A 22,713-nucleotide genomic window follows, 5' to 3' on the forward strand; every position below is an offset into this window, starting at 1 on the left:
GAGAAAACAAGTTGCATTTTTGGAATTGTCTTGGCCGATAAATTCTATCTATCAAGTAGTCATGAAACAAGCAGACAATGGCAGATAATGATCATTTATCGCTTAGCGTGTGTATTTGAGAAGGCGTAGTGGGTATAAATGTAGACCAAGACAATAACCAAATCAAAGTGATTTTGTTGGGGTCACGAATTTAATAAAAGGTTTTTGTTTTACCGCGTACAAATACTTTAAAGGTTCGCAATGAAACCCTCCACACTCAAAGCGTTCTTGAAGTCGTCCACCTCCCGCCTTAATCCTCCCGCAGATCCCAGTCCTGTTGCTGCATAGGTGGGGTTCTCTGTCGCATGTATTCACTGGGGGGAAGTGTTTGGCTCGGGATCCCCACCGCATTGGCCAGGATGAGTTTTATCTACCCAACACCACGCCTGGGAGCTTCCCCTATCGAATCAGGGGAGCTGACAGACCTGTGCCGCTAGGGGGCGTAAGTATGTAACTTCCGAAGTGCAGCATCGACGCAGTGCTCCACAGCGTGCTCTCTTCATTCACAGTACTGAATTACAGCCTATAGCAAGATTAAGGAAACACTGTCTCGAAAAAACTGCAGTAATGGCAGCTTCAACAGGTTTGTCTATTTATTGCATTCGTTTGCTTTTAAGTTGAAATTGCATGGTTGTGCCATAATGAATTATCTGACTCATTTTGCTTAATGACTTGAGAAATGAGACTTCACGGCTGTTCGTCGTAAGTATAACAAAAGAATATTCAATAGTCTTGTTATACCATGCAATCTGATAGGAATTACTATTATATACTATTACTATTATATATATGTAGTTGTTCTGTGCATTTTTAGCAATTGCAGTCTCATTTAGCATATTTCCTAAATTAGTTTGGATGCTGCATTTTAATAAACTAAAACTGCATTCTAAAACTAGTCATCACAATACAGTATTTTAGGGCCGTCGCTATTGGACGAATGGTATTAGATATTTAACCTATTGTGTTTCAACACAAAATTGTTAGGAAGAATGACAGTTTCTATATAATGTGAGTGACTGTCATTCTGCCTAACATCTCATTTTGTGTTCCTCAGAAGAAATACATAGTCATAAAGCTTTGTAGCGACATAAGGGTAAGTAAATGATGTAAATTTTGACATTCTAGACCTCTTAAAGTGTGTGAGGAGTGTTGAAAATCGCTAAGTAAGCCGTTATAAGACCCTGAAGTTCAGACACAACCGCATCATTGCGCTAAAGCCAATTCGTATGGGACACAAGTTCCATCACAAAGTTGTGTATTTTGTTATTTTATATATATATATTTTTTCATATAGGTGCTAAAAGCTCTCAGTATTGGCATTTTGGACAGCTTTATTGATTATTACTAGAGGAAAGTCCACTTGCCATTTGCTTGTGGAGACTGCAGTTTTCAGAGCGCTTACACATCCAACCGGCTTTTTGCTGAGCCTGCAACCTCGTTATGCAGCGAATCAATAACCCGAACTACTGACGTTCTCAGCTGAAAACACTTGAGCTTGCACGATGCCCTTCTGCCTCTTACATGCTCAACACCTAATTGAGATCACTATTTATGTGATTAGCATTTCAAACGATTGCGGTCTGAATGCATTTCAGCTTATTAGATCGTTAATTGAGAGCTCATTAGACTCTGACTGGAATGTCCAGTATATTCAGATATTTATAGACTCATAAACCAGCATCTGTCCATGGTGCTGAACTCTGTCCCCTGCATTATCTTCCCTACTTCACTTCATGTATTCACCTTGAATCACATCCCCAAGATCCATATCAACTCTATGATAGGGTTTCCTTTTGTTTCATGGATGTTAATGCTTAAATGTATTTATTTACAGAGTCATACATGTATATGGACCAGAGTGCCTTTCATTACGGTAAGCAGATGAATATGGCATGGAAATATGTGTTTTTAAACATAAAGCCAATTTAAAAAATATTTTACCACTCTTGATCCTGAGCTTAGATTACGAGACGTTGCGGACCACAGGTGTCATCCTTGCTGTGGTTATGTTCGTAGCTGGAATTCTTATTGCTCTGAGTAAGTCATTCACATATTAATCATTGATATTTAGTACAATAAGTAGTGCTGAATGAGTGTAAATATTAGAAAATGGCTGTGATGTTAGAAAATGTTCTTGTCGTCAAGAGTGACATTTACGGGGTATTGCAGTCAATCTAGTTTTACTTCAATCAGTGCAGTGAATGCATTAAATTCACTCAATCCGCCAAACCATTTGTCCACTGAAGTACTTTGAAGCACAGCCAATTTAAATGAGATTGACTGCATTTCTTCCTGGCTAAACTGAAATTGAACTGACCCCAATCTACCTCCCTCTCGATTATATATTTCACCATCTCTAAATGTTTTTTGCCCTGACAGGTAAAAAGTTCAAATGCTCAAAATCCAAGTAAGAGTTTTTCACACAAATGTGCAGCCTTGACTGTGCATGTGGAATGACTCCGAATAAAGGATGAGGAAACGTCCTGAACGGAAAAAAGATGTACATCGAATCAATGGCACCTTGTCTGTTCACTGGAGAGCTCCTTTACTCTGAATGCAGCCCCTGATTGATGAAGTTACTGGTTTCTGAACTGACCAGCTTCTTTTTCAGCGCAACAACACTGTCTATCCATTCAAACAACAGCATGTTTTAACTGCACGACCAGATGTATCAAAGAACTGCTGTGTTCATAAAAGCTGCAGTTATGGTTCAATCATATATTTAAAATAAGAAAGCAGAAAGTTTGTTGTTCTCACACTTCCTAAATCAAAAACTAAAGTGGGTAGGCAGTGTGTATCAAGAGTTAGGCTACCTCTATACTAATCTGGCTACATTTGAAAACTCTCCCAAGTGGATAAATTTGAAAATGTTTATGAAATGCATGTTTAGTCATGATGCATGTTGCTCAGATAGATTTGGTGATTGGGTGCGACCTGGACACACCAATGGTAAGTTATTTTGCTAATAAAATGATCATGCCAGAAGAAAAGCATAAGAATTTTATTAAGTAAGAAGAAATTAAGTAAGGTGTATCCAACCATCATAAAAAGCACTCCACATGTCTCCAGGGGACAAACGCTTCGCCTCAGAAGGCCTTTATTAATGGAGTACTTTTTGGTTAATGGATGCACTTTATTTTGCTTCAAAATCTTGACCACCATTTGCTGCCATAATGAAGCTTGAAAGAAACAGGATACTTTTTAATATAACTCTTCTTTCAGACAAATACAGTCAGAAAGGCATATACACATAGGATGGCTTGAGGGTGAGGTGGGGTAATTTTCATTTTTGGATGAACTTCTCTTTAACTCTAGTCTCTCTGTATCATCTTGTCAAGGTTTATAGGGATAGTTCACCCAAAAATGAAAATTCTGTCATTAATTACTCACTCTCATATTGTTCCAAACCTGTAAGACCTTCATTTATCTTTGGAACACAAATGAAGATATTTTTGATGAAATCCAAGAGCTTTCTGACCCTGCAAAGACAGCAACGCAACTACCTATGTTCAAGGCCCAGAAAGAAAGGACATTGTTCAAATACTCCATGTGACCTCAGTGGTTCAACTGTAATGTTATGGAGTTATGAGAATTTTTGTGCACAATGAAAACAAAAATAATGACTTTTTTTCGACAATTTATTGTCTGACGCAGGAGGCGGCATTCTGATATAGAACCTGGATATGCTACGCCTTGTTTAGAAGCAGAGGAATGTACATGCATGTTGTACTCTTGTGTACGAATGGAGAAGGCTGACACGGAAAAGAAGAAATAGTTGAATAAAGTTGTTATTTTTGTTTTCTTTACACAAAAAGTATTCTTATAGCTTCATAACATTATGATTGAACCACTGATGTCACATGGACTATTTTATTGATGTATTTACTACCTTTCTGGGCTTAAACGTATCAGTTGCGTTGATGTAAATGCAGGATCAGAAAGCTCTTGGATTTCATCAAAAATATTTTAATTTGTGTTCCAAAGATGAACGAAGGTCTCAGAGGTTTGGAACGACATGAAGGTAATTAATGACAGAAGTTTCATTTTTGGGTGAACTAACCCTTTAAGATGATTTTATTGTTTTCGTATGTTTCAGTGTGGATGAGAAACTTTGGGAAAACTTTTGAAAACTAGTGTGGATGGAGAACGGAAATGCTATTTTCAAATGTATCCAGATTAATATAGACGTAGCCTGATAAAATGCTGAGCATGTCATCCTGAGATGATCTGAACCGGTTGAGAACATTGATTACAGGCCCTTGCATTAAATCAAGCAACACTACTTACATTTGACTTAAGCAGATGTGCATGCTGACTAAATATTTCAGAGTGCGTAGACCAGGGTAGTCAAACTCAGTTCCTGGAGGGCCACAGCCCTGCAGAGTTTAGCTCCAACTCTAATTAAACATACCTCAACCAACTAATCAAGGTCTTCACGAGTACATAAAAAATAATGCCGCATTTCAGACAAGGTTGGACGGGGGGAACATCCAAGTTAAAATGTCCCACTTCCTACTTAAAGGAGTAGTTTAAAAATTTACAGACAATGTACTCACCCCTTTGTCAGCCAAAATGTTTGTCTGTCTTCAGTCGTAAAGAAATTGTTTTTTTTAAGAAAAAACATTTCAGGATTTCTCTCCATATAATGGACTTCTATGGTGCCCCTGAGTTTAAACTTCCAAAATGAGTTTAAATGCAGCTTCAAAGGGCTCTAAATGATCCCAGCCGAGGAAGAAGGGTCTTCTCTAGTGAAACAATCGGTTATTTTCTAAAAAAAATGCCAGATCTGCATACTTTTTAACATCAACCGCTCATCTTGTCTAGCTCTGTGTGAAAACTGTGTATTCCGGTTCATGACAGTTAGGGTATGTTGAAAAACTCCCATCTTATTTTCTCCTCCAACTTCAAAATCGTCCTACATTGCTGTTTTACCTTTTTTTGTAAAGGGCGTTTGACCTTCTTTGCATGTACACTTTGTAAACACTGGGTCGGTACTTCTGCAGCTATGTAGGACGATTTTGAAGTTGGAGGGGAAAATGAGATGGGAGTTTTCGATATACCCTAACTGTCATGAACCGGAATACACAGAGTTCACACATAGCTGGACAAGACAAGCTTTTGAGGTTAAAAAGTATAGAAATTGTAATTCTTTTTCTAGATAAGACCCTTCTTCCTCAGCTGGGATCATTTAGAGCCCTTTGAAGCTGCATTTAAGCTGCATTTTGGTAAGGTAACTCCACACTATGCTCGTTGGAAGCAGTGACATCAAATGATGCGTACTGCTGAGGTCGGGGTAGATCGATCTGCCCCAAGTTTACAGGTCAGGTATCAGACTTCAAATGGTGTTCCGGACATTATTTCCAAGTAGGAGGTGGGAAAAATCCTAATTTCGAGTTGTCTGGAACCTAACATTAAGGTAAGTTATAAGTTTAGTTGGAGCTAAACTTGGCAGAACTGTGGCCCTTGACAAACCGAGTTTGACATCCCTGGTTGACGGCCCAGAGTGACTTTGTGGGATAATTGTCTATTTTTGTTTTTTCCCAATACAGATCTAGTCCAGTGGAAGGCCCTCAGCCACCGAAAACAGAAGGTACACTACCACAAACATTAATTACACCTAAATAATAGTACTTTTTATTGAACGCTTGACAAACTCAAGCTTTATTTTTTTCAGTTCCACCTCAGACGGTGTAAAGCAGACGGTGCGACAGGGCGGCCCGTTTCAGTGAGAGGAAATGCTCAGACGCACAAAGTTACTTACAGGAATGTGGAGGAGAGTCAAACTTGCTTGACCTCTTTTTGTAACCTCAGCCTAAATGCTGATCTGTTGCTGTATTTTTAGATCTAACGGTAGCATACGTAATATATTATGTCCCTTTGTGTTCATATAGTCTGAGTGACACCATTCATGATGCACTTAACCTGACCCCAGTTATTTTTCTCATGCATGATTTGCTTTAAATGTTATTATATGAGGCTTAGATCTGAAAGAGCATTTATGGAAATATTTACAGAAGCGACCAGGAATAATGATCGGAAAACTCTCAAACTGATTGAATTACATTGAAGAGCTTGTGCTTTAGACAGATATGAAGATGATATTTTCACTCGTTTACATTTTAATGAAGAGAACATTGTTTGAATAAACATACAGTAAATAGCTCTTCAGCATGGAACTATATGCAATCCTGTGTCACCCTGTAACTTGTGCATGCCAGGTTTCAACAAAACGTAAGACAGTTTTCTAGTTGTTTTAGTCTTGTAGTATATATTTCTTTATAATTTTATAGTTTTAATGTATTTTAAATACTGTTGGGTTTCACAATTATTTTGTGTATTATATTTCAGTGGAAATTAACTTCTTACCTTTAACATCAACCATAACAAGACAAACTGAAACTCATGGCTCATTACAAATGATAAATTTGTTTGGATCAGTGACCTCAGATTTTATTATGCAATAGCACATTACTTTACAGAGGGCTTAAGAGATTAAAGGATTGGTTCACTTCCAGAACAAAAATTTACTACTACTACTATTAATTAATAAAAATGAATACATTTTTTTTCACACAATATTTCTTCCATGTTTTACATTTTAATAGTAAATCTCCTTTATTTGCCAAAATTAAATATAATTTTCATTAAAAGATCAATTAAATCAATATTTTATACCTTCACGTGATAACCAGAAAAATACACAATACAGAATTCCATAAGGCTACTGTAAAAATAAATAAAAGCTATTTTATGCATTCAAATAAACAGACATTCTAAAACATATTTGGTAACAATAAAACGTAAAGTCAAAAAAAATAAAACATTTCATAGGGTCCCAAACATGTACTTTTTTTTTTTTTTTTTACTTTTGATAAATTGACGGTAAATTGTATAAGATTCATGGTTTTAATTAATTACACATGATTAATTACATTTTGATTCATAAAATTAAATTTAACCATTAAAAAGAAGACCAGAAAAATGAAAACAGAAAACAGAATTTGAAAAAAAAAAAAAAAAAAAAAAAAAAACGGAATTTGGGGGGAAAAAAATAGGGCCCTATTTTTGCATGCAACTATATATCTGTTAGAGTTATAATACATTTTCAAATGTATTATTTTATTTGTCTAACATTTGTAATGTTATAATTTTGTTATAATACTTTGATATGTTTGCTATTTGCAGTGATTACTAGGTCTTTAACCCCCAGATTAATGCCCCCGGACCCACCTAGAAGGATCCAGGTTCAACCACTTGTGTCTAACAAAATCTTATGTGAGCATGATGTGAGCTCCCACCCACTACCACCAGCCCCTGATGTTTTGGCAATAGCCCCGGATGTTTTAAAACTACAGAGTTACAAATGTCAACTCATCCTTGTATTTACACATGATCCTGTCCATTGTAACAGCATGAATTTTCGAATATTGTATTCTAATAAACAAAGCACTTTAAAAAGTAATGCTTTAGTCTCCAACCAAAAGCAAATGACTCAATTACAACTGAATGTATGTATGCGTCACGTATTAATAAGGAAGCATCAATTTTAGAGAATAATGAGCCACTGCACATCTGTTTGATCAGCATGAATTCATTACAAGTCATTTCTTTCATTACCACTGAAGAAGGTTTTTTTTTTTTTTTTGCCTTGAAATGAAGTAAACTGAGTATGACTAAACAAGCAGTCAAAATGAAGAGCTGCATACAGTTACTGTATGAAAACGCATTTTTATTAATCATCAAAATTTTTGGCTCAATAAAAGATCTTGAGTTACAGAGGTTTCTTCTTGGTCTTTACTTATTTAGCTTTGTTTAATTTGGCTTGGTCAGTTGGCATATAATGCAAAACACACAAGCAAATTAATAAAACATTAATGATTTGCTTATAAATATTGCTTATTAAAGATGACACATCATAAACAATATTTTATAAAATAAACATTGTACATACAATCAAGCAAGTTTTAATGCTACTTTATATACTCACAGAGTTGTCAGATGGTTTCATTCATAGAGTGTTTGTGATTATTTACTAAAACAATGAGCAAAGTTTCATAAATGAATTCCTTAGCAGGCATTTTGCTTTCAAAGTAATTCTCATAAATCCACAGACCTCTCTTTGTTTTACAAGAAAGTGACATTAGCGTGTGTTTTCCCTCATTTGAATTTCCAGAGGGACTCTGGGTACTTCAACACGGTGAATCATGCATATCACTGACTCAACAACAACAACAACAACATCCTCCAACATTTGAAATCTTGATACAAGATGGACACTATCCCCACAGAAAAACCTTATGTTTCATACTATTCCACCGAAATAACATTGTTAAATCATAATAATGATTTTGAGATCTCGATTCAGGCAAGTCTTGCTGACAAAACTACCTTTTTACCTCAGAACCCTTTGACATTTCACCCCCTCATATATGACTCATCAAAATAACACATTCACATACATGGCTGGATGACACATCTCCTGTAAGGACAACTGTGATATCAAGTGTGCTGCTGAGAAAAGTGCATTACATAGAGAACTGATGTCATTCATATCAAACAATGAAATAAATAACTGATCTTTCCCCCCTGAGTGAAAGTAACATGAACACGAGCACAGAGAATAATATGCAACGTATACCAACCAAAAGCTATATAAATACATCTCAAAACAAATAAAGAATATCGCACTGATACAGTGAGTTAAAAAAGAGCTCGACTCTTCAAGTAAGCAAACCAATATGGTTTATAATCGAAGGTGGAAACGGTACCTATTTGTGAACACACTAAAATTTGCGTTCCTCTTTAAATAAACTGAGAAGCAGCTTTGTGGTAGAGAATCAATTTAACGATCCTTTAAAAAATATTCTGTCATACTAAAACTGATGCAATACGTGAAAATCCTTATAAAAGAATACCTATGATAAACCCATTCTTCTCCAGAGATTATTTTTGGCTTAATTTTTAAAGCTTTTTCTGACCCTAACCCTTTTTTTTAATTTTTATCCACATCTTGATGGTGAACAGTTAACAAAACCACCAAGATTAATGTTTCATGAGCATACTGTATTTCCGATCCAGATGACTGCATCTCTACTGGAGAAGGCGGGATACGCTGGGACTAAAAATGAGTCCTAGTCACTCTTGGTCCTGTAAGGATGTAAAACGCCGCCTAGAGGAGGCACTTTTCTTCTTCAAGATGAGCTTGAGCTGAGGGAGAGAGAGCGAGAGAGGGAAAATGACATGTCAGCTACTGTTTAATCTGTTCTTTTCTATCCATGCTGTTAAAAACTGTACAAGTTCTTCACATAACAGGCATCCCGGATGTTAAAGGATTACTTCACTTCCAGAACAAAAATTTACAGATAATGTATTCACCCCCTTGTCTTCCAAGACGATCAATTATGTCAATTATGTTTTTTGAGGAAAGCATTTCAGGATTTCTCTCCATGTATTGGACTTCTATGGTGCCCCCAAATTTGAACTTTAAAAACACAGTTTAAATGCAGTTTCTAAGGGCTCTAAATGATCCCAACTGAGGAGCGGGTCTTATCTAGCAAAACGAACGGTTATTATTACTTTTTTTAATTACAATTTATATATTTAACCTCAAATGCTTGTCTCGTCTAGCTTTGTGTGAACTCTGTTTTTTTCTGGTCCAACTTTGAAATCATCCTACATATCTGCAGAAGTACCAACCCAGAGTTTACAAAGTGAACATGCAAAAAAAAAAGATCAAACTCCATTGACCGGAAAAAAAAACAGTTTACACAGAGCTAGACAAGACGAGCGTTTGAGGTTAAAAAGTATATAAACTATATAAATAAGACCCTTATTCCTCGGTTGGGATCATTTAGAGCCCTTTGAAGCTGTATTTTGGAAGTTCACATTTAGGGGCACCATAGAAGTCCATTATATGGAGAGAAATCCTGAAATGCTTCCCTCAAAAACATCATTTCTTTACGACTGATGAAAGAAAGACATGAACATCTTGGATGACAAGGGGGTGAGTATATTATCTGTAAATTTTTGTTCTGGAAGTGAACTAATCCTTTAATAAAGAAAAGCCTCTCACTTTCTCTCCTTTGTCTCCGCTCTGCAGCAAATGAGCGGGCTGGTCGTTCTCCAGGTTGCGGATGCTGGGATCAGCACCATGACTCAGCAGCAGCCGGATCAGTTCCTCCTGAAAGGGGCTTCCGTGCAACCCCGCGGCCATGTGCAGGGCAGTGTGTCCGTGAGCCTGAGACGAGACAGACATTTATAGATAAAAATATCCTACAGTTTATTAGAGCAAGGGATAAATGTAGTGAAGATTACATCTTACGGTTTGTCTTTGTTTGCGTGTTTCAGACAAGCAAATATATATGTACATTTATATTTACAGTATATGTATATTAGCCTTGCCTATTTTTCGGTGACTCTTACTCAGAGTCAATGAATCATTCACTCAGTCATTCACAAACACTAATTCATTGAGTAGCAAAAAAAAATTACAGTATTTATGAGTCGTTGGGTTGCTGACTCAACCGATTTGTAAAAAAAAACAAAAAAAAAAAACAGGGGCTGTCTTTCTGGAATGTAACAGATGACTGTATTTATAAGTGTATCATTGGGTCGTTCGTTCAACCAATGCATTTAAAAACTCTGATTCATTCTGGAACGAAAATAAAGCGGCTTTATACGTGAGTCATTGAATCATTCACTCAATCGATTGGTTCAAAAACACTGAAAAAGATTTATGACACTGAGGAACAAAACAAATTACTGTAATTATAGCCATATTTGGATGGTAATTATTACTCATGGGGACGTAAGCTATTTTTCAAGATTTACAGGGCTTAGTCTGTGATTTTACTGCTGTCCGAATACAGAATGTCTATGTTTTTCTCCCCAGCTGAATTACCTATTGTTTTTTGATAACCAAAGTCACCAAAGTTGTGTGGTAATATAATTGCTGTCCGAATCCACATCTCTGAGTTCACAAGAAGAAATCGATTCAAAATTAACTGTTTAAAACCCTTTTGACCTCTGCCGAACATAGTGCGGTAACTGTTGCACTTAACTCTAATTTGCATATTTGTTACTGAAATGCTGAAAGGTATACAAGAACAATATTTCTGAACTGCTCCATCACAGTGAGTGGGAGCTGTTAAAGGAGAAGTCCATAAAGATTCACATATAATGTACTCAACCCCTTGCCTTCCAAGATGTTCCTGTCTTTCTTTCTTCAGTCGTAAAAGAAATTATGTTTTTTGAGGAAAACATTTCTGCATTTTTCTCCATATAATGGACTGATATGGTGCCACGATTTTAAACTTCCAAAACGCAGTTTAAATGCGGCTTCAAACGATCCCAAATGCGGCTGTAAATGATCCCAGCCGAGGAAGAATGGTTTTATCTAGCGAAACGATTGGTTATTTTCATTTTAAAAATACAATTTAAATACTTAATATAATAAAAATAATAATCTCAAATGCTCGTCTTGCCTTTCTCTCCCTGAACTCTTGTGTATTCTGACTCAAGACAGTTAGGGTATGTCGAAAAACTCCAATCGTATTTTCTCAACTTCAAAAATAATTTCAAAATCATCCTACATCACTGCAGAAGTATCGACCCAGTCTTCGCAAAGTGAACAAAAAAGGTAAAACAGCAATATAGGACGATTTTGAAGTTGAGGGAGAACATGAGATGGGGGTTTTTCGACATACCCTAACTGTCATGAACCAAACAAAACAGTCCGGGCAGAGTAAGAAAAGACGAGCGTTTGAGATTAAAAAGTATATAAATTGTATTATTTTTATTAAAATAACCGTTCGTTACACTAGACAAGACCTTTCTTTCACGGCTGGGATTGTTTACAACTGCATTTGGGATCGTTTGAAGCTGCATTTAAACTGCATTTTGGAAGTTCAAAATCGGGGCACCATATCAGTCCATTATATGGAGAAAAATGCTGAAATGTTTTCCTCAAAAATATAATTTCTTTACGACTGAAGAAAGAACCACATGAATATCTTGGATGACAAGGGGGTGAGTAAATTATATGTGAATCTTTGTTTTGGAAGTCGACTTCTTTAAGAATAAAAAAAAGAAAGACAAAAATGCACATAAACTCAGAAATGGCTCATTATTATGGCAGCAACAGGTCTGCAATACATATACAATTATATGCATAACTATATTGCGTATGATTGTATACAACTATAGAGAGTGCATTTTCCTATTTTTTCAAACATAAGACTTAAATAATTAAATAATGAATATATGTTATATAATATGATGGGAATAAAAAGAATAATTTCATATAGAATGCTATTTATAGAAGACAATTATGCGACTGGTAATGTGAGCAGCACGTTTCTGGGTTTGTAGGATCACAGAGCTCGCTTCTCCACCATGAATAAATCGCCATCCGAAATCTATACGTTTTATCACTTCTAAGGTTCCATGTAAAATTATTTTTACAGGCATCCACATGAGATGTGGCTTATGAATAAATTTATGGGGTTGCTCACTCAACTGATTTGTTAAAAAAACCGATTCATACTGGAATGAAATAAGTGGCTGTTATTATAAGTGAGTTATTGAATCATTCTCTCTATTGATTGGATGAAAAACACTGAAACAGATTTATGACCTTAATTCTTTGAAGAACAAAACAGATTACTGTATTTATGAGGAAGTCATTGAGTTGTTCACTCAATCAATTTGTGAATAAAACTCTGATTCAGTCAGGAATTAATAAGGGGCTGTCTTTACGAAAGAGTCCCTGAATTGTTCACTCAACCAATACGTTCAAAAACACTGATACATTTAGGAATGTAACAGATGATTGTATTTATGATGAATAATTGGGTCATTCTCTTGAACTATTTGATAAAAAAAACTGTTTCGTTCTAGAATGGAACAGGTGGCTATCTTTATAAGTGAGTCACTAAATCATTCACTTAATTGATTGGTTCAAAAACAGATTCATGACATTAATTCATTGAGGAACAAAACAAATTATTGTATCTATGAGTAAGTCACTGGGTTATTCACTCAACCGATTTGTGAAAAAAAAACCTCAGACTTATTCAGGAACTAATAAGGGGCTGTTTTTTTTAGTGAGTCAGTGAATTGTTCACTCAACAAATACTGACACTGAAAAAACACTGATACATTCTAGAATGTAACAGATGATTGTATTTATGAGTGAATCACTGGGTCGTTCACTCAACCAGTTCGTTAAAAAAAAGATTTATTCTGGAATGAAAGAAATGGTTGTCCTTATAAGTGAATCATTGAATCATTTACTCAATCGATTGGTTTGAAAATACTCAAACAGATTTATGAGTTATCACGCAAACGATTTGTTAAAAACTCAGATTAATTTAGGAACAAATACAGGTCAGTCACGCGGGGAACCACTGATTCATTCAGCAGTTAAATTAGACTTGGCTTCATTTTAAAATATTTGTAACTAAACTATTGTATCTAAAATATATGTCACTTAACAATAACATCTCGTTCACACCCACAAGAGTGCTGTGGGTCAAAATTTCACCACAGATGCAATTACCTGTGGCATGAGACAAGTGTGATATTACTCGAGTATGATTTTGTATGTATATAAAAGTCAACACAATATCGTCATTATGCGTCTCTCACTTTCATGTTGATGAATGCCTGCATATTAGAGAGTTGGAGGCTGAGCAGGAAGCGCACGAGATGGATATTCCCCTCCTTCACTGCCAGGTGAAGAACTGTCTTGTTGCTTTTGATTTCCTGAAAAAGACAGAGGTATACTAGTCAACAAAGTGAAACCGAAGCAACATCAAAGCATGTGGCATGAATGAGGTTTCCTCCCTTTGCGGCAGTCTCAAAATGAAACCGCTCTTTATGGAACAATGACACAATCAATTGTTTGTCTGTCTGTCAGAAAGGAACATTTGGGAAATATATCTTTTCCTATATGAGGGAAATATCTACCATAATTTGGAAATGTCAATATCTGTGGTTTGTGTGTTACTATTTTTGGGTTAGTTGTAAATTGTAATTGACTGTTTTTACTGTATGTTTAACCAAATAATGCCGTTTTGGTGATCTTAATAGAAAAAAATCACTGCACACCATAAACTTTACATCTATATATATCAATAATGATTATTTTTTTGGCTTTAATATGCCACTTTATTCATGTTATTATGGGCCACGCTTAATGCAATGCTCAGTTTTATAATAAGGGTCCCTGTACCATCTGTCTATCACTCAAGGGGTCCATTGGCAACAATTAACACATTACCTCATTATCATTGGGATTAAACTGTACTGAAAACATAAAATAGTAAAAAGCCATAAAACGGAGTACCTGACTGAGAACTGAAGCTCCAGCATTTATAAGTAACTGCAAACATGTCAGTTTATCTTCAGCTTGAGTTTGTAGACTGCTATCAGCTAACCATGTTGAGGATGAGGAGGAGGCATTTATAGCCTTCATGGTGGCACAGTGAGAGATCACTGCACAGTGCAGAGGAGTCAGACCTAAAAAAAAACAGGTGGAAATTGTATATTACTGTCTCCGTCTCTTCAGATGTGACTGTACCTGTGATACTTATGAAACAGGTTTATACCTTCAAAATTACGAGCCTCCAGGTCCACACGCAGTCCAGCGAAGAAAATAACCTATAAATCATAGCATTTTAGAATCATGTTTTTTAATGATTTTGAATGCTTTGCATATGGATGGTCTCTCACCTGCATGATACGAGGGAAACCATAGGTGGCAGCCAGATGAAGTGCAGTTTGACCGTTGACGTCACAGATGCTGATGTCCGCACCTAGAGAGAGTAGATCCTGGACTATATCTGGCTGATTGGCAGTTACAGCCACCAGCAAAGCAGTCTGGGATACAAGAGAACAGAAAGTCAGTGAGTTATATATTAATATATAAACTAAAACAGATTTAACAGTATTTTGTTGTGATATTCACCTTGCCCTTGTGTTCTTTAGAGTCCAGCTTGCCCAGATCACGAAGTTTCTCCGCAGCAGCAAAAGCGCATTCCCTCAGGCCTTTCGCAGTGTAGATATGTAGAATGCTAACATAGAGTAAGAAAAGGGTTTCAGTTTTCATTTACACTGAAGCGCTGTCTCAACTTCTCTGATTTCAGTCACTTTTTCATTGGATTTACACTTACACTATGGTTTCATTAGTTACGAAATGCACAAGACCTTGATGGACCCCTCTAGTAAAACACCTAGATGGGGTTTCACAGACAGGGCTTAGACTAAGCCAGGAGACAAACCAAAGGCACTGATGTATTTTAAGATCAGTCAGTGCAAGTTTCTTTTAGATAAAACAGCTCAGACTTACATTTTAGTCTGGGACTAGGCTTAAGCCTTGGCTGTGAAACTGGAAGCTAATGATACAGTAATCTCCTGATCCATTAACTGAGCGATTTACATAAATACAGTAAGAAGTACGGCTTTTTTAATGTAAATACATCTAAATAAGACTTCAGATGTTATTTGGGTGATCAAATAAATTTTTTTGTATAATTTTCAGTAAAAAGTTGAAATTTAATGATTCTAAAGTTTTCAAGTGGTGTAACCAATAAGTAGTCATTTTAATACATTTGAGTGCACACATATTAATTATTTACAAAAAATAGAAAATTAGAAGATAATTATGGAACTTTTAGAAATAATTTTTTTAAAGTTTTTGGGCAGTCACATCATGTCATACAACCATTGACAACATGTTTTTTAAAGCATAAAAGCACTTTTTGTAAGAATAATAAACTAAAAGATTATGCTAAACTACTTAATTTTATAAATACAATTACTGACCCATTTTCTTGATAGATAGATAGACAGATAGATAGACTGATCAACTGATACATAAATAGATGATTTATTTGCTCAAATAAATCATTTATTTCAACAATCATTTAAATAATTTTCAATTGTTCAAAGTGACAAATTTTTACAATATTACATATGCTTTTATTTCAAATAAATGCTGTTCTTTTGAACTTTATGTTAATCAACGAATACTGAAAAAATGTTTTATTATTGATAAGCATATTAGATTGATTTCTGAAGGATCATGTGACCCTGAGACTGGAATAATTTTTGCATCACAGGAATACATTTTTTTTAAATGTATTAAAAAACATTTATTTTAAATTGTAATATCATTTTACAAATTTACAGTTTTTACTGTATTTTTGAGGCCTTGGTTAGCATAACAGATGTTTTTTTTTTCTTTCAACATTTTATAAAATCTTATTGACCCCAAACTTTTGAACAGTATTGAACTCATTTTAAAGGGATAGTTTCTTTTATAATTACTCACCCTCATGTCATTCCGCATAGTAAGGACATCAGTAAAACAATCCATGTGACATCAGTGGTTCAACCAGTAATTTTACGAAGCTACGAAAATACTTTTTCGTGCGCAAAGAAAACAAAAATAATAGCTTTGTAAAATTACAGTTGAACCACTGATGTCCCATGGACTGTTTTACCAGTGTTCTTACTACATTTTTGGGCCTGGGAACATTTTAGTAATGTTGCTGTTTACGGAGGGTCAGAAGCTCTCAGATTTCATCAGAAATATCTTAATCTGTGTTCCAAATATAAATGAAGGTCTTACGGATTTGGAACGGCATGAGGGTGAGAAATTAATGACAGAAATGTCATTTTTGGGTGAACTATCCCTTTAGGTCCTAGGCTGGTTTAAGCTCAGCTACAGATCATTCTTCCAAATGACCCTGTTACAGCATCCAAGGTAGTAAATCTTCACCCTAAACAATATTCAGAACATCTTCTGACTTACGTGTCCCCGTCATCATCCTGCCAGGTGGTTCTGCTGTAATCCATGTTCTGCAGGAACACTCTTGCCTCCTGCAGCTTCATCATATCCATCTGGGGCCTGAACTCAAGGTATTGGCTTGTGTGATCCTCTGCTCTGGATTCAGACGCCCAACACAGGCTGGAGCTCGGAACAGGAACAGTCCCAGTCATACCAGTCCCGGCTGCAGTTACAGGGCACTCTGTAATAGACTGTGAGAATGGAGAATAGATTGATTTTTTTTCATTCATAATGTGGACAAATAATCATGCTGTCTGAAATAACTATAGAGCTCTTACATATTGCTGTGTTGTCTGGGAATCCTGGCAGTCTTGGATCTGCTGAGGGCTGTAGCCAGTGGCAAGCGTCTGTCCAGTCTGGGAAAAGTTTGCTGCGGCCGAGGAAGTAGGCATGAACGTGAATGGGCTGCACTGCGGTAGGGAGGAATGTGGTTGATGAATGTTGGGAACTTCCCATCGGTCGTATCTAACTGCCCCCATGTCTGTGTAGCTTGTGCTGGCTTCTGCTAAGGGAAAGGTATAATTTTTAGATGTGAAAGAAATGTAAAAATCACTAAGCAAAACCCTCATTTAGCAGAGACGGTTGGACTCACCAGCAGTGGGAGATTGTCCTGATGCCAATACCTGTTGGAAACATTTTGGAGGACGATTAAAGTCATTCGTATCAGCCTCAAGACATTTATAATTAGAAATATAATAGTTTGACTAACTGGGACAGATGCAGCGCCACCAGCAGTGTAAGATGCTGTAGAGCAGGAGGGAGGTGCTGAGGAGGTCTCTCTCTTTCTCTTCTGCTCCAGGAGTTTCTTCACTGTGGGCAGAGGGTAACACGCCTTTTCCTTTGGTGCTGTGGACACAAGAATAAACCATTGTTATATTTATAATATGTTTTCTGTTCAAATGCCGTTGTTTGAAATAGCCCACTCAGTTCAAAAGTTTAATACATGAGCAATGACACCTTAAATAGATGAAATGTAAAGGTAAAGATAGAAGTTGTTCTTTTGAACTTTTTCCAGAAAAAATGAATCATAGTTTCAACAAAAATATATAGATGTACAATAGTTTCCAATTAATAAGAGATCTTTATTGAGCAGATCAGCATACAGAATGATTTCTGAAGGATCATGTGGCACTGAAGACTGGAGTAATGATGCAGAAAATTCAGCTTTGCCTCACAGGAATAAATTACATTTTAAAACACGTTAGAATAGAAAATAGCTATTTTAAATGGTAATAATATTCACAATATTACTGTTTTACTCTATTTTTGATTAAACAAATGAAGCCTTAGTGAGCATAAGAGACTTTTACAAACATTAAAATATCTTACCGCCCCAAACTTTTGAACAGTAGTGTAAATATCTTATCTAAATGGATGTTGTTATTGATTTATCAATATGTTCAATATTAGCAATAATTTTAATAAAATAATAGTGTCCAAATAAATCACTCTAAAAAATGCTGGGTTAAATACAATCCAGTGCTGGGTTGTGTTGATCGAGCGGTTAGGTTAAACGTTTAAACCAACCTTCTGGGTAGTCTTATTTAACTCAACTATTGTTTAAAAATTACTATATGGCTGGCTTAAAATGAACCCAAAATAGGTTGTAAATTAAAAATCAGACACATAATTACTAGAGGCATTAGCAATAGTCAAAAGGTCAAAAGGTGAATTTAAAATCAATTTAAAAAATGTTTAATATTTAATTATTATTTATTCAACTTATTAATAAATGTTCCTTTATTGAACAAATTAATAACTGTTAGTTTACAATGTATTTTGGGTTCATTTTAAGCATTTTAAGAAATATTTCTTTATATATATACATATATATATATATATATATATTCTTATTTAGTGACAAATTTATTTATTTTTATTTTTTTTATTAAATATATATATATATATATATATATAATATATATATATATAATTTTTCAGTAAATTAATACATCAGAATGAAAATAAGTGCTATTAAATATTTTAAATATATATAATTATTGAATAAGCGTACTTTAGATCTGTAAATCTAACATTTCTATTAAAACCTTTTGTTTTACCAAGTTTCACTATGATTTTTAACCAATCAAGTCAAGTAAAACATTCATCGTATAACCACATTCATTCTATCTTGCTGGATGCAGGTTTATTGTTGTTGTTTTCAAGTAAATCTGAAAGATTTCTCCAGTAGTGTGATTTCCCCAGGGCCGTTTTTAATAACAGGTGCTGGTATGACTTGAAATGTATTTTCTTCGTGTTAGTCACCAAAAGAAACTGAAAAAGACAAGAATGCAAATATCGGAGGTTTCCAGTGGGCATCGGTTACGTCTGCTAGAGCAGAAGGAAGGAAAGTTTCTTCAAAATCTTGACCCCAAACGTGAGATAAGAAAGAAATTTCCGCCGAAGGAGCATAACGCTCATCCTCTCACCCGTGAGGAAGGTATTCCATCTGGAAAAGAGGTGGTGAGGTCACGTCTACCTGTCTTCTTTATCAGAAACCCTGCGTCTATGGAGACCGTTCTCACAGCACACTCTCTGTAACTATTTCCTTCTCTCCGTTACGCTCGTCGTGGCAAACCACATCTTCTTCCTGCATCAGTGACGTATGTGCTTCGCAGGGGCCCCATCAGAGGTGTACGAACAGATGCTTAGATACTGATTCAGAGTCAGATTTGATGCCAGCTAATGAGCTGAAATCAGCTGCGTAGGTCACAGCTAAATTGCTATACTTCATCTAGCCACCAGGAGTACAAAAAAAATCTAATATAGGTATTTTATACCTGAGCTTCACGCTCAGATATTTCTTACAAACACTGCAGTGTGAGGGAAACACTTTAAAGTTATTTTATTATCTTTTACGGCTGGGTATGTCAAAACAACTACAATAATATTATTTTGATTGATTTATCTATTAATAGGCCAGATAGAAAAACTACTCGAGTCTCATCTTGCAAGGAATCCCTTTACAGGAAAACCAACTGGTTTCGGCAAAACATTAAGTAATTCTTATGGTGAAGGGGATTCGAAAGAGGAAGATGGAAATTCCACTGGGCATAACCTTAACAGGATCATTCCTTTCCTTATCTCTCTTGTTTGTTCTCCATTCCAGTTTATTTTAAGTACTCCACTTCTCGGGCTCTTACTTTTGAAAGCTGACTAAAAAATTTAGGAAGAAACATGATCTACCGTATAACCGACTCAAAGGAAACAAGTTCTATATTTCTGAAAAGTTTTACATTTTTGTATTTTCCCCCTCAGTTTTAAAATTAAAAGTAGAATGGAATTAGAATGGTGTGGTCAGGGGATGACCTTAACCCTAAGCCATTTTTAATAAACAAATGGGGTATTTCAACAACATCTGTAGCTGACAATAACTCACATATTTTAATGTGGAAATGTTATCAACGTTTGAGACACGCTGAAAATGTTTTACCAAACATTAATGACGTACAGAAAAACACCTGACTTTAAAAGACGCTTCTATTATCGCTCGCCTCAGTTTTAAAGGTCGCATGACAGAGGTCTTACACAAGACTGAGTGTCATGCTTGAAATGTCCGAAAGAGTGGGCATTAGTGGCTGGGATACCCTCGCACCTCTTATCTTGTCATTTCAAATACGGAAATCCCTGGCCAGTGAGTCAACGCGGGGGTGGCAAAGCGGGGATTCCGTAGCTCTCGCCCCTCTATCTGACTCTAGACACAGTAGCTACATCTATTTACTCATGAAAAAAAACAACTTAGGTTGCACTTTGTTACTAGACACTTGCCATGTTCCGCATGACATTTGTACCAGTATTAGAAATACCTGCTTTGAAGTCAACATTTGTATTTTCTTTATCATTTTACACGCCTTTCTCTGTAAAAATAAGACCCACACCCAATAAAAACGGGAAATGAAAGTCAAGCAGGGAGGAGTAATTTATCAAGGGGGTTGTCCGAAAAGCTGTAAAAATGAAGCCAGTGACTGGCAGTGCTCATGCTGTTGGGGGATCCTTTATTCAAATGAGTTAAGGCTATTTTTAAATGGGCATACATCACCGAACTTACGTCATAAAAAAAACATGTAAACAGCAAAGATAAACGTATTATGCCACGTGTTGTTTCCATCAAAATACTTGTATTTAATAGCATTTGTGTATGTTAAATGACATATTAAACGCGTATGTCAATTTATTATAAAGGTCCTAATATAACCCGAACGCTTAAGGCGTCTGTCTCCTGTCATACACTCTCACAAAAAGGTACAAAAGCTGTCACTGAGTTGGTATCTTTTCAAAAAAGTACACCTTTGTACCACATTTACCACTAAAAGGAGCATCCTAGTACCCGAATATGTACATATTAGTACCTAAATAGTACATACTAGTAGCCTGAAAGAGTACTGCCCTAACTTTTGTACCTTTTTGTTTTTGAGAAAGTCAGTTTTTGTCTATCATTTCATAAAGCCGTTCACTTTCCGCTGTATAAATTTTAAAGTAAAAAGTCTTAGTACTCACATTTCTGAAAGTGCATGTCAGAATCCCTTTTGCTGTCTTTAATTCTCGGCTCCCACGCCAGGTGAAATGAATGATGTCAGTCGCAGAGCAGCCGCTGATAAATGTCAACTTCTCGAGTCACTGCCCGTTATCAAATGATTCCGGCACGTTCCACTATGTATACAGAGAGCACGTTGCAGGCACTAAAGCAGCCCATATTTTAGCTCCTCCCTATGTGGAGGAACTGTCAAACTCTAGAGCACGCTCACTGGAGGAAAGTGTGTCGGTTTGCGCCTGACAGCAACAGTAGCGTCGACAAAATGACAAATAAGTACGGTCGAGATGATAACAATATTTTAGAAATTTAGTTTAAAACTTCCGTCATCCGTGTTGAATGTTTCTCGCCTGATTTCTTTTTTGAAAAACATTTCTTTTACCAAATTATTTTTAAAGCACATTTATTATATACAATCTTATAATTATTAGGTATCAGTAATAATATAAAAAATGAATATGTAATAAATAAAGGCTAATATCTATGTAAAGTATAATATCTTACGAAAATAAAATAATTTTAAGTAAAGAATCAAAATGATATATATATATATATTTCAACCTCATCATAGACAAAGTGTTAACATAATAAATACAGGTTAATATAATACATACAGGCTAATAATCGACATTAATATTATATAGTTTTGTTACATGAATTTGAAGACTATATCTGTAGCTACTTCCTTTTCCCCCCACATTAACTTTGATCTGCTAATTTGCCTCAGAGATGTTAACCATTATGTCCATTTCCTCCATTCTCACCACGACATCAAAACTTCTGTTGCTTTCTCCTCCTCCTTCTCCTCCTCCACCTCCACCTCCCACTCATTCTGTCCCAGCTGCAAAAAATGGAGAACTTTAAAAGCCAAAGCTCAACTGCTGTTCACTTTGTAGTGGTCTCAGTTATTTGTTGTGTAAGAAAAACGGTCTAATCGCTTTAAATAAACATCATGATAAGCATAATAAGCGCACACTTCATACATTCTGAAATGGTACTTTAAAAATGTAAAGAGATGGGCAAATTTGAAATGCTACATGGCCACTCCATACTAGTTTGTTCCTGTAGTAACATACTTTTGACTAACCTCAGCTAGTTTTAGATCTTTGAGAGCATGATTTAGGGTCCTTACAACTGTAAACAACCAATGTTGGGGGGTAACGGATTACATGTAACACGAGTTACATAATCAAATTACTTTTTTCAAGTTACTAGTAAAGTAACGCATTACTTTTTAATTTACAAGTAAAGAACTGAGTTACTTTTTCAAATAAATAACGCCAGTTACTTT

At 35.7% G+C, this 22,713-nt stretch overlaps 2 protein-coding genes across 5 annotated transcripts; one reads left to right on the forward strand and one right to left on the reverse strand.

The window, feature by feature from the left end:
• The first annotated feature begins 509 nt into the window (after positions 1–509).
• fxyd7 (FXYD domain containing ion transport regulator 7) lies at positions 510–7,061 on the forward strand. 2 transcript variants are annotated; one of them, XM_051132238.1, is made up of 6 exons: positions 510–622; positions 1,874–1,912; positions 2,002–2,076; positions 2,419–2,446; positions 5,589–5,629; positions 5,714–5,868. In XM_051132238.1, the coding sequence occupies exons 1-6, from the start codon at positions 607–609 to the stop codon at positions 5,731–5,733; spliced, it is 219 nt and encodes a 72-aa protein (XP_050988195.1). In that variant the 5' UTR covers positions 510–606; the 3' UTR covers positions 5,734–5,868. The 2 variants fall into 2 exon arrangements, with proteins under 2 accessions (XP_050988195.1, XP_050988194.1); XM_051132237.1 differs by lacking the exon at positions 2,419–2,446 and having other exon boundaries at positions 5,714–7,061.
• Positions 7,062–7,496: 435 nt separating this feature from the next.
• On the reverse strand, positions 7,497–21,527 carry LOC127178999 (NF-kappa-B inhibitor delta). Of its 3 annotated transcripts, none has more exons than XM_051132235.1 (12): positions 21,389–21,527; positions 17,601–17,737; positions 17,484–17,514; positions 17,170–17,393; positions 16,856–17,082; positions 15,008–15,113; positions 14,773–14,919; positions 14,649–14,700; positions 14,387–14,559; positions 13,687–13,803; positions 10,112–10,276; positions 7,497–9,246 (listed from the first exon to the last, which is right to left on the reverse strand). In XM_051132235.1, the coding sequence occupies exons 1-12, from the start codon at positions 21,402–21,404 to the stop codon at positions 9,175–9,177; spliced, it is 1,467 nt and encodes a 488-aa protein (XP_050988192.1). In that variant the 5' UTR covers positions 21,405–21,527; the 3' UTR covers positions 7,497–9,174. The 3 variants fall into 3 exon arrangements, with proteins under 3 accessions (XP_050988192.1, XP_050988190.1, XP_050988193.1); XM_051132233.1 differs by having other exon boundaries at positions 17,170–17,396; XM_051132236.1 differs by lacking the exon at positions 21,389–21,527 and adding an exon at positions 19,321–19,416.
• Positions 21,528–22,713: the final 1,186 nt, after the last annotated feature.

This window comes from Labeo rohita, chromosome 16 (assembly GCF_022985175.1).
Source record: "Labeo rohita strain BAU-BD-2019 chromosome 16, IGBB_LRoh.1.0, whole genome shotgun sequence".
Classification (NCBI taxonomy): domain Eukaryota; kingdom Metazoa; phylum Chordata; class Actinopteri; order Cypriniformes; family Cyprinidae; genus Labeo; species Labeo rohita.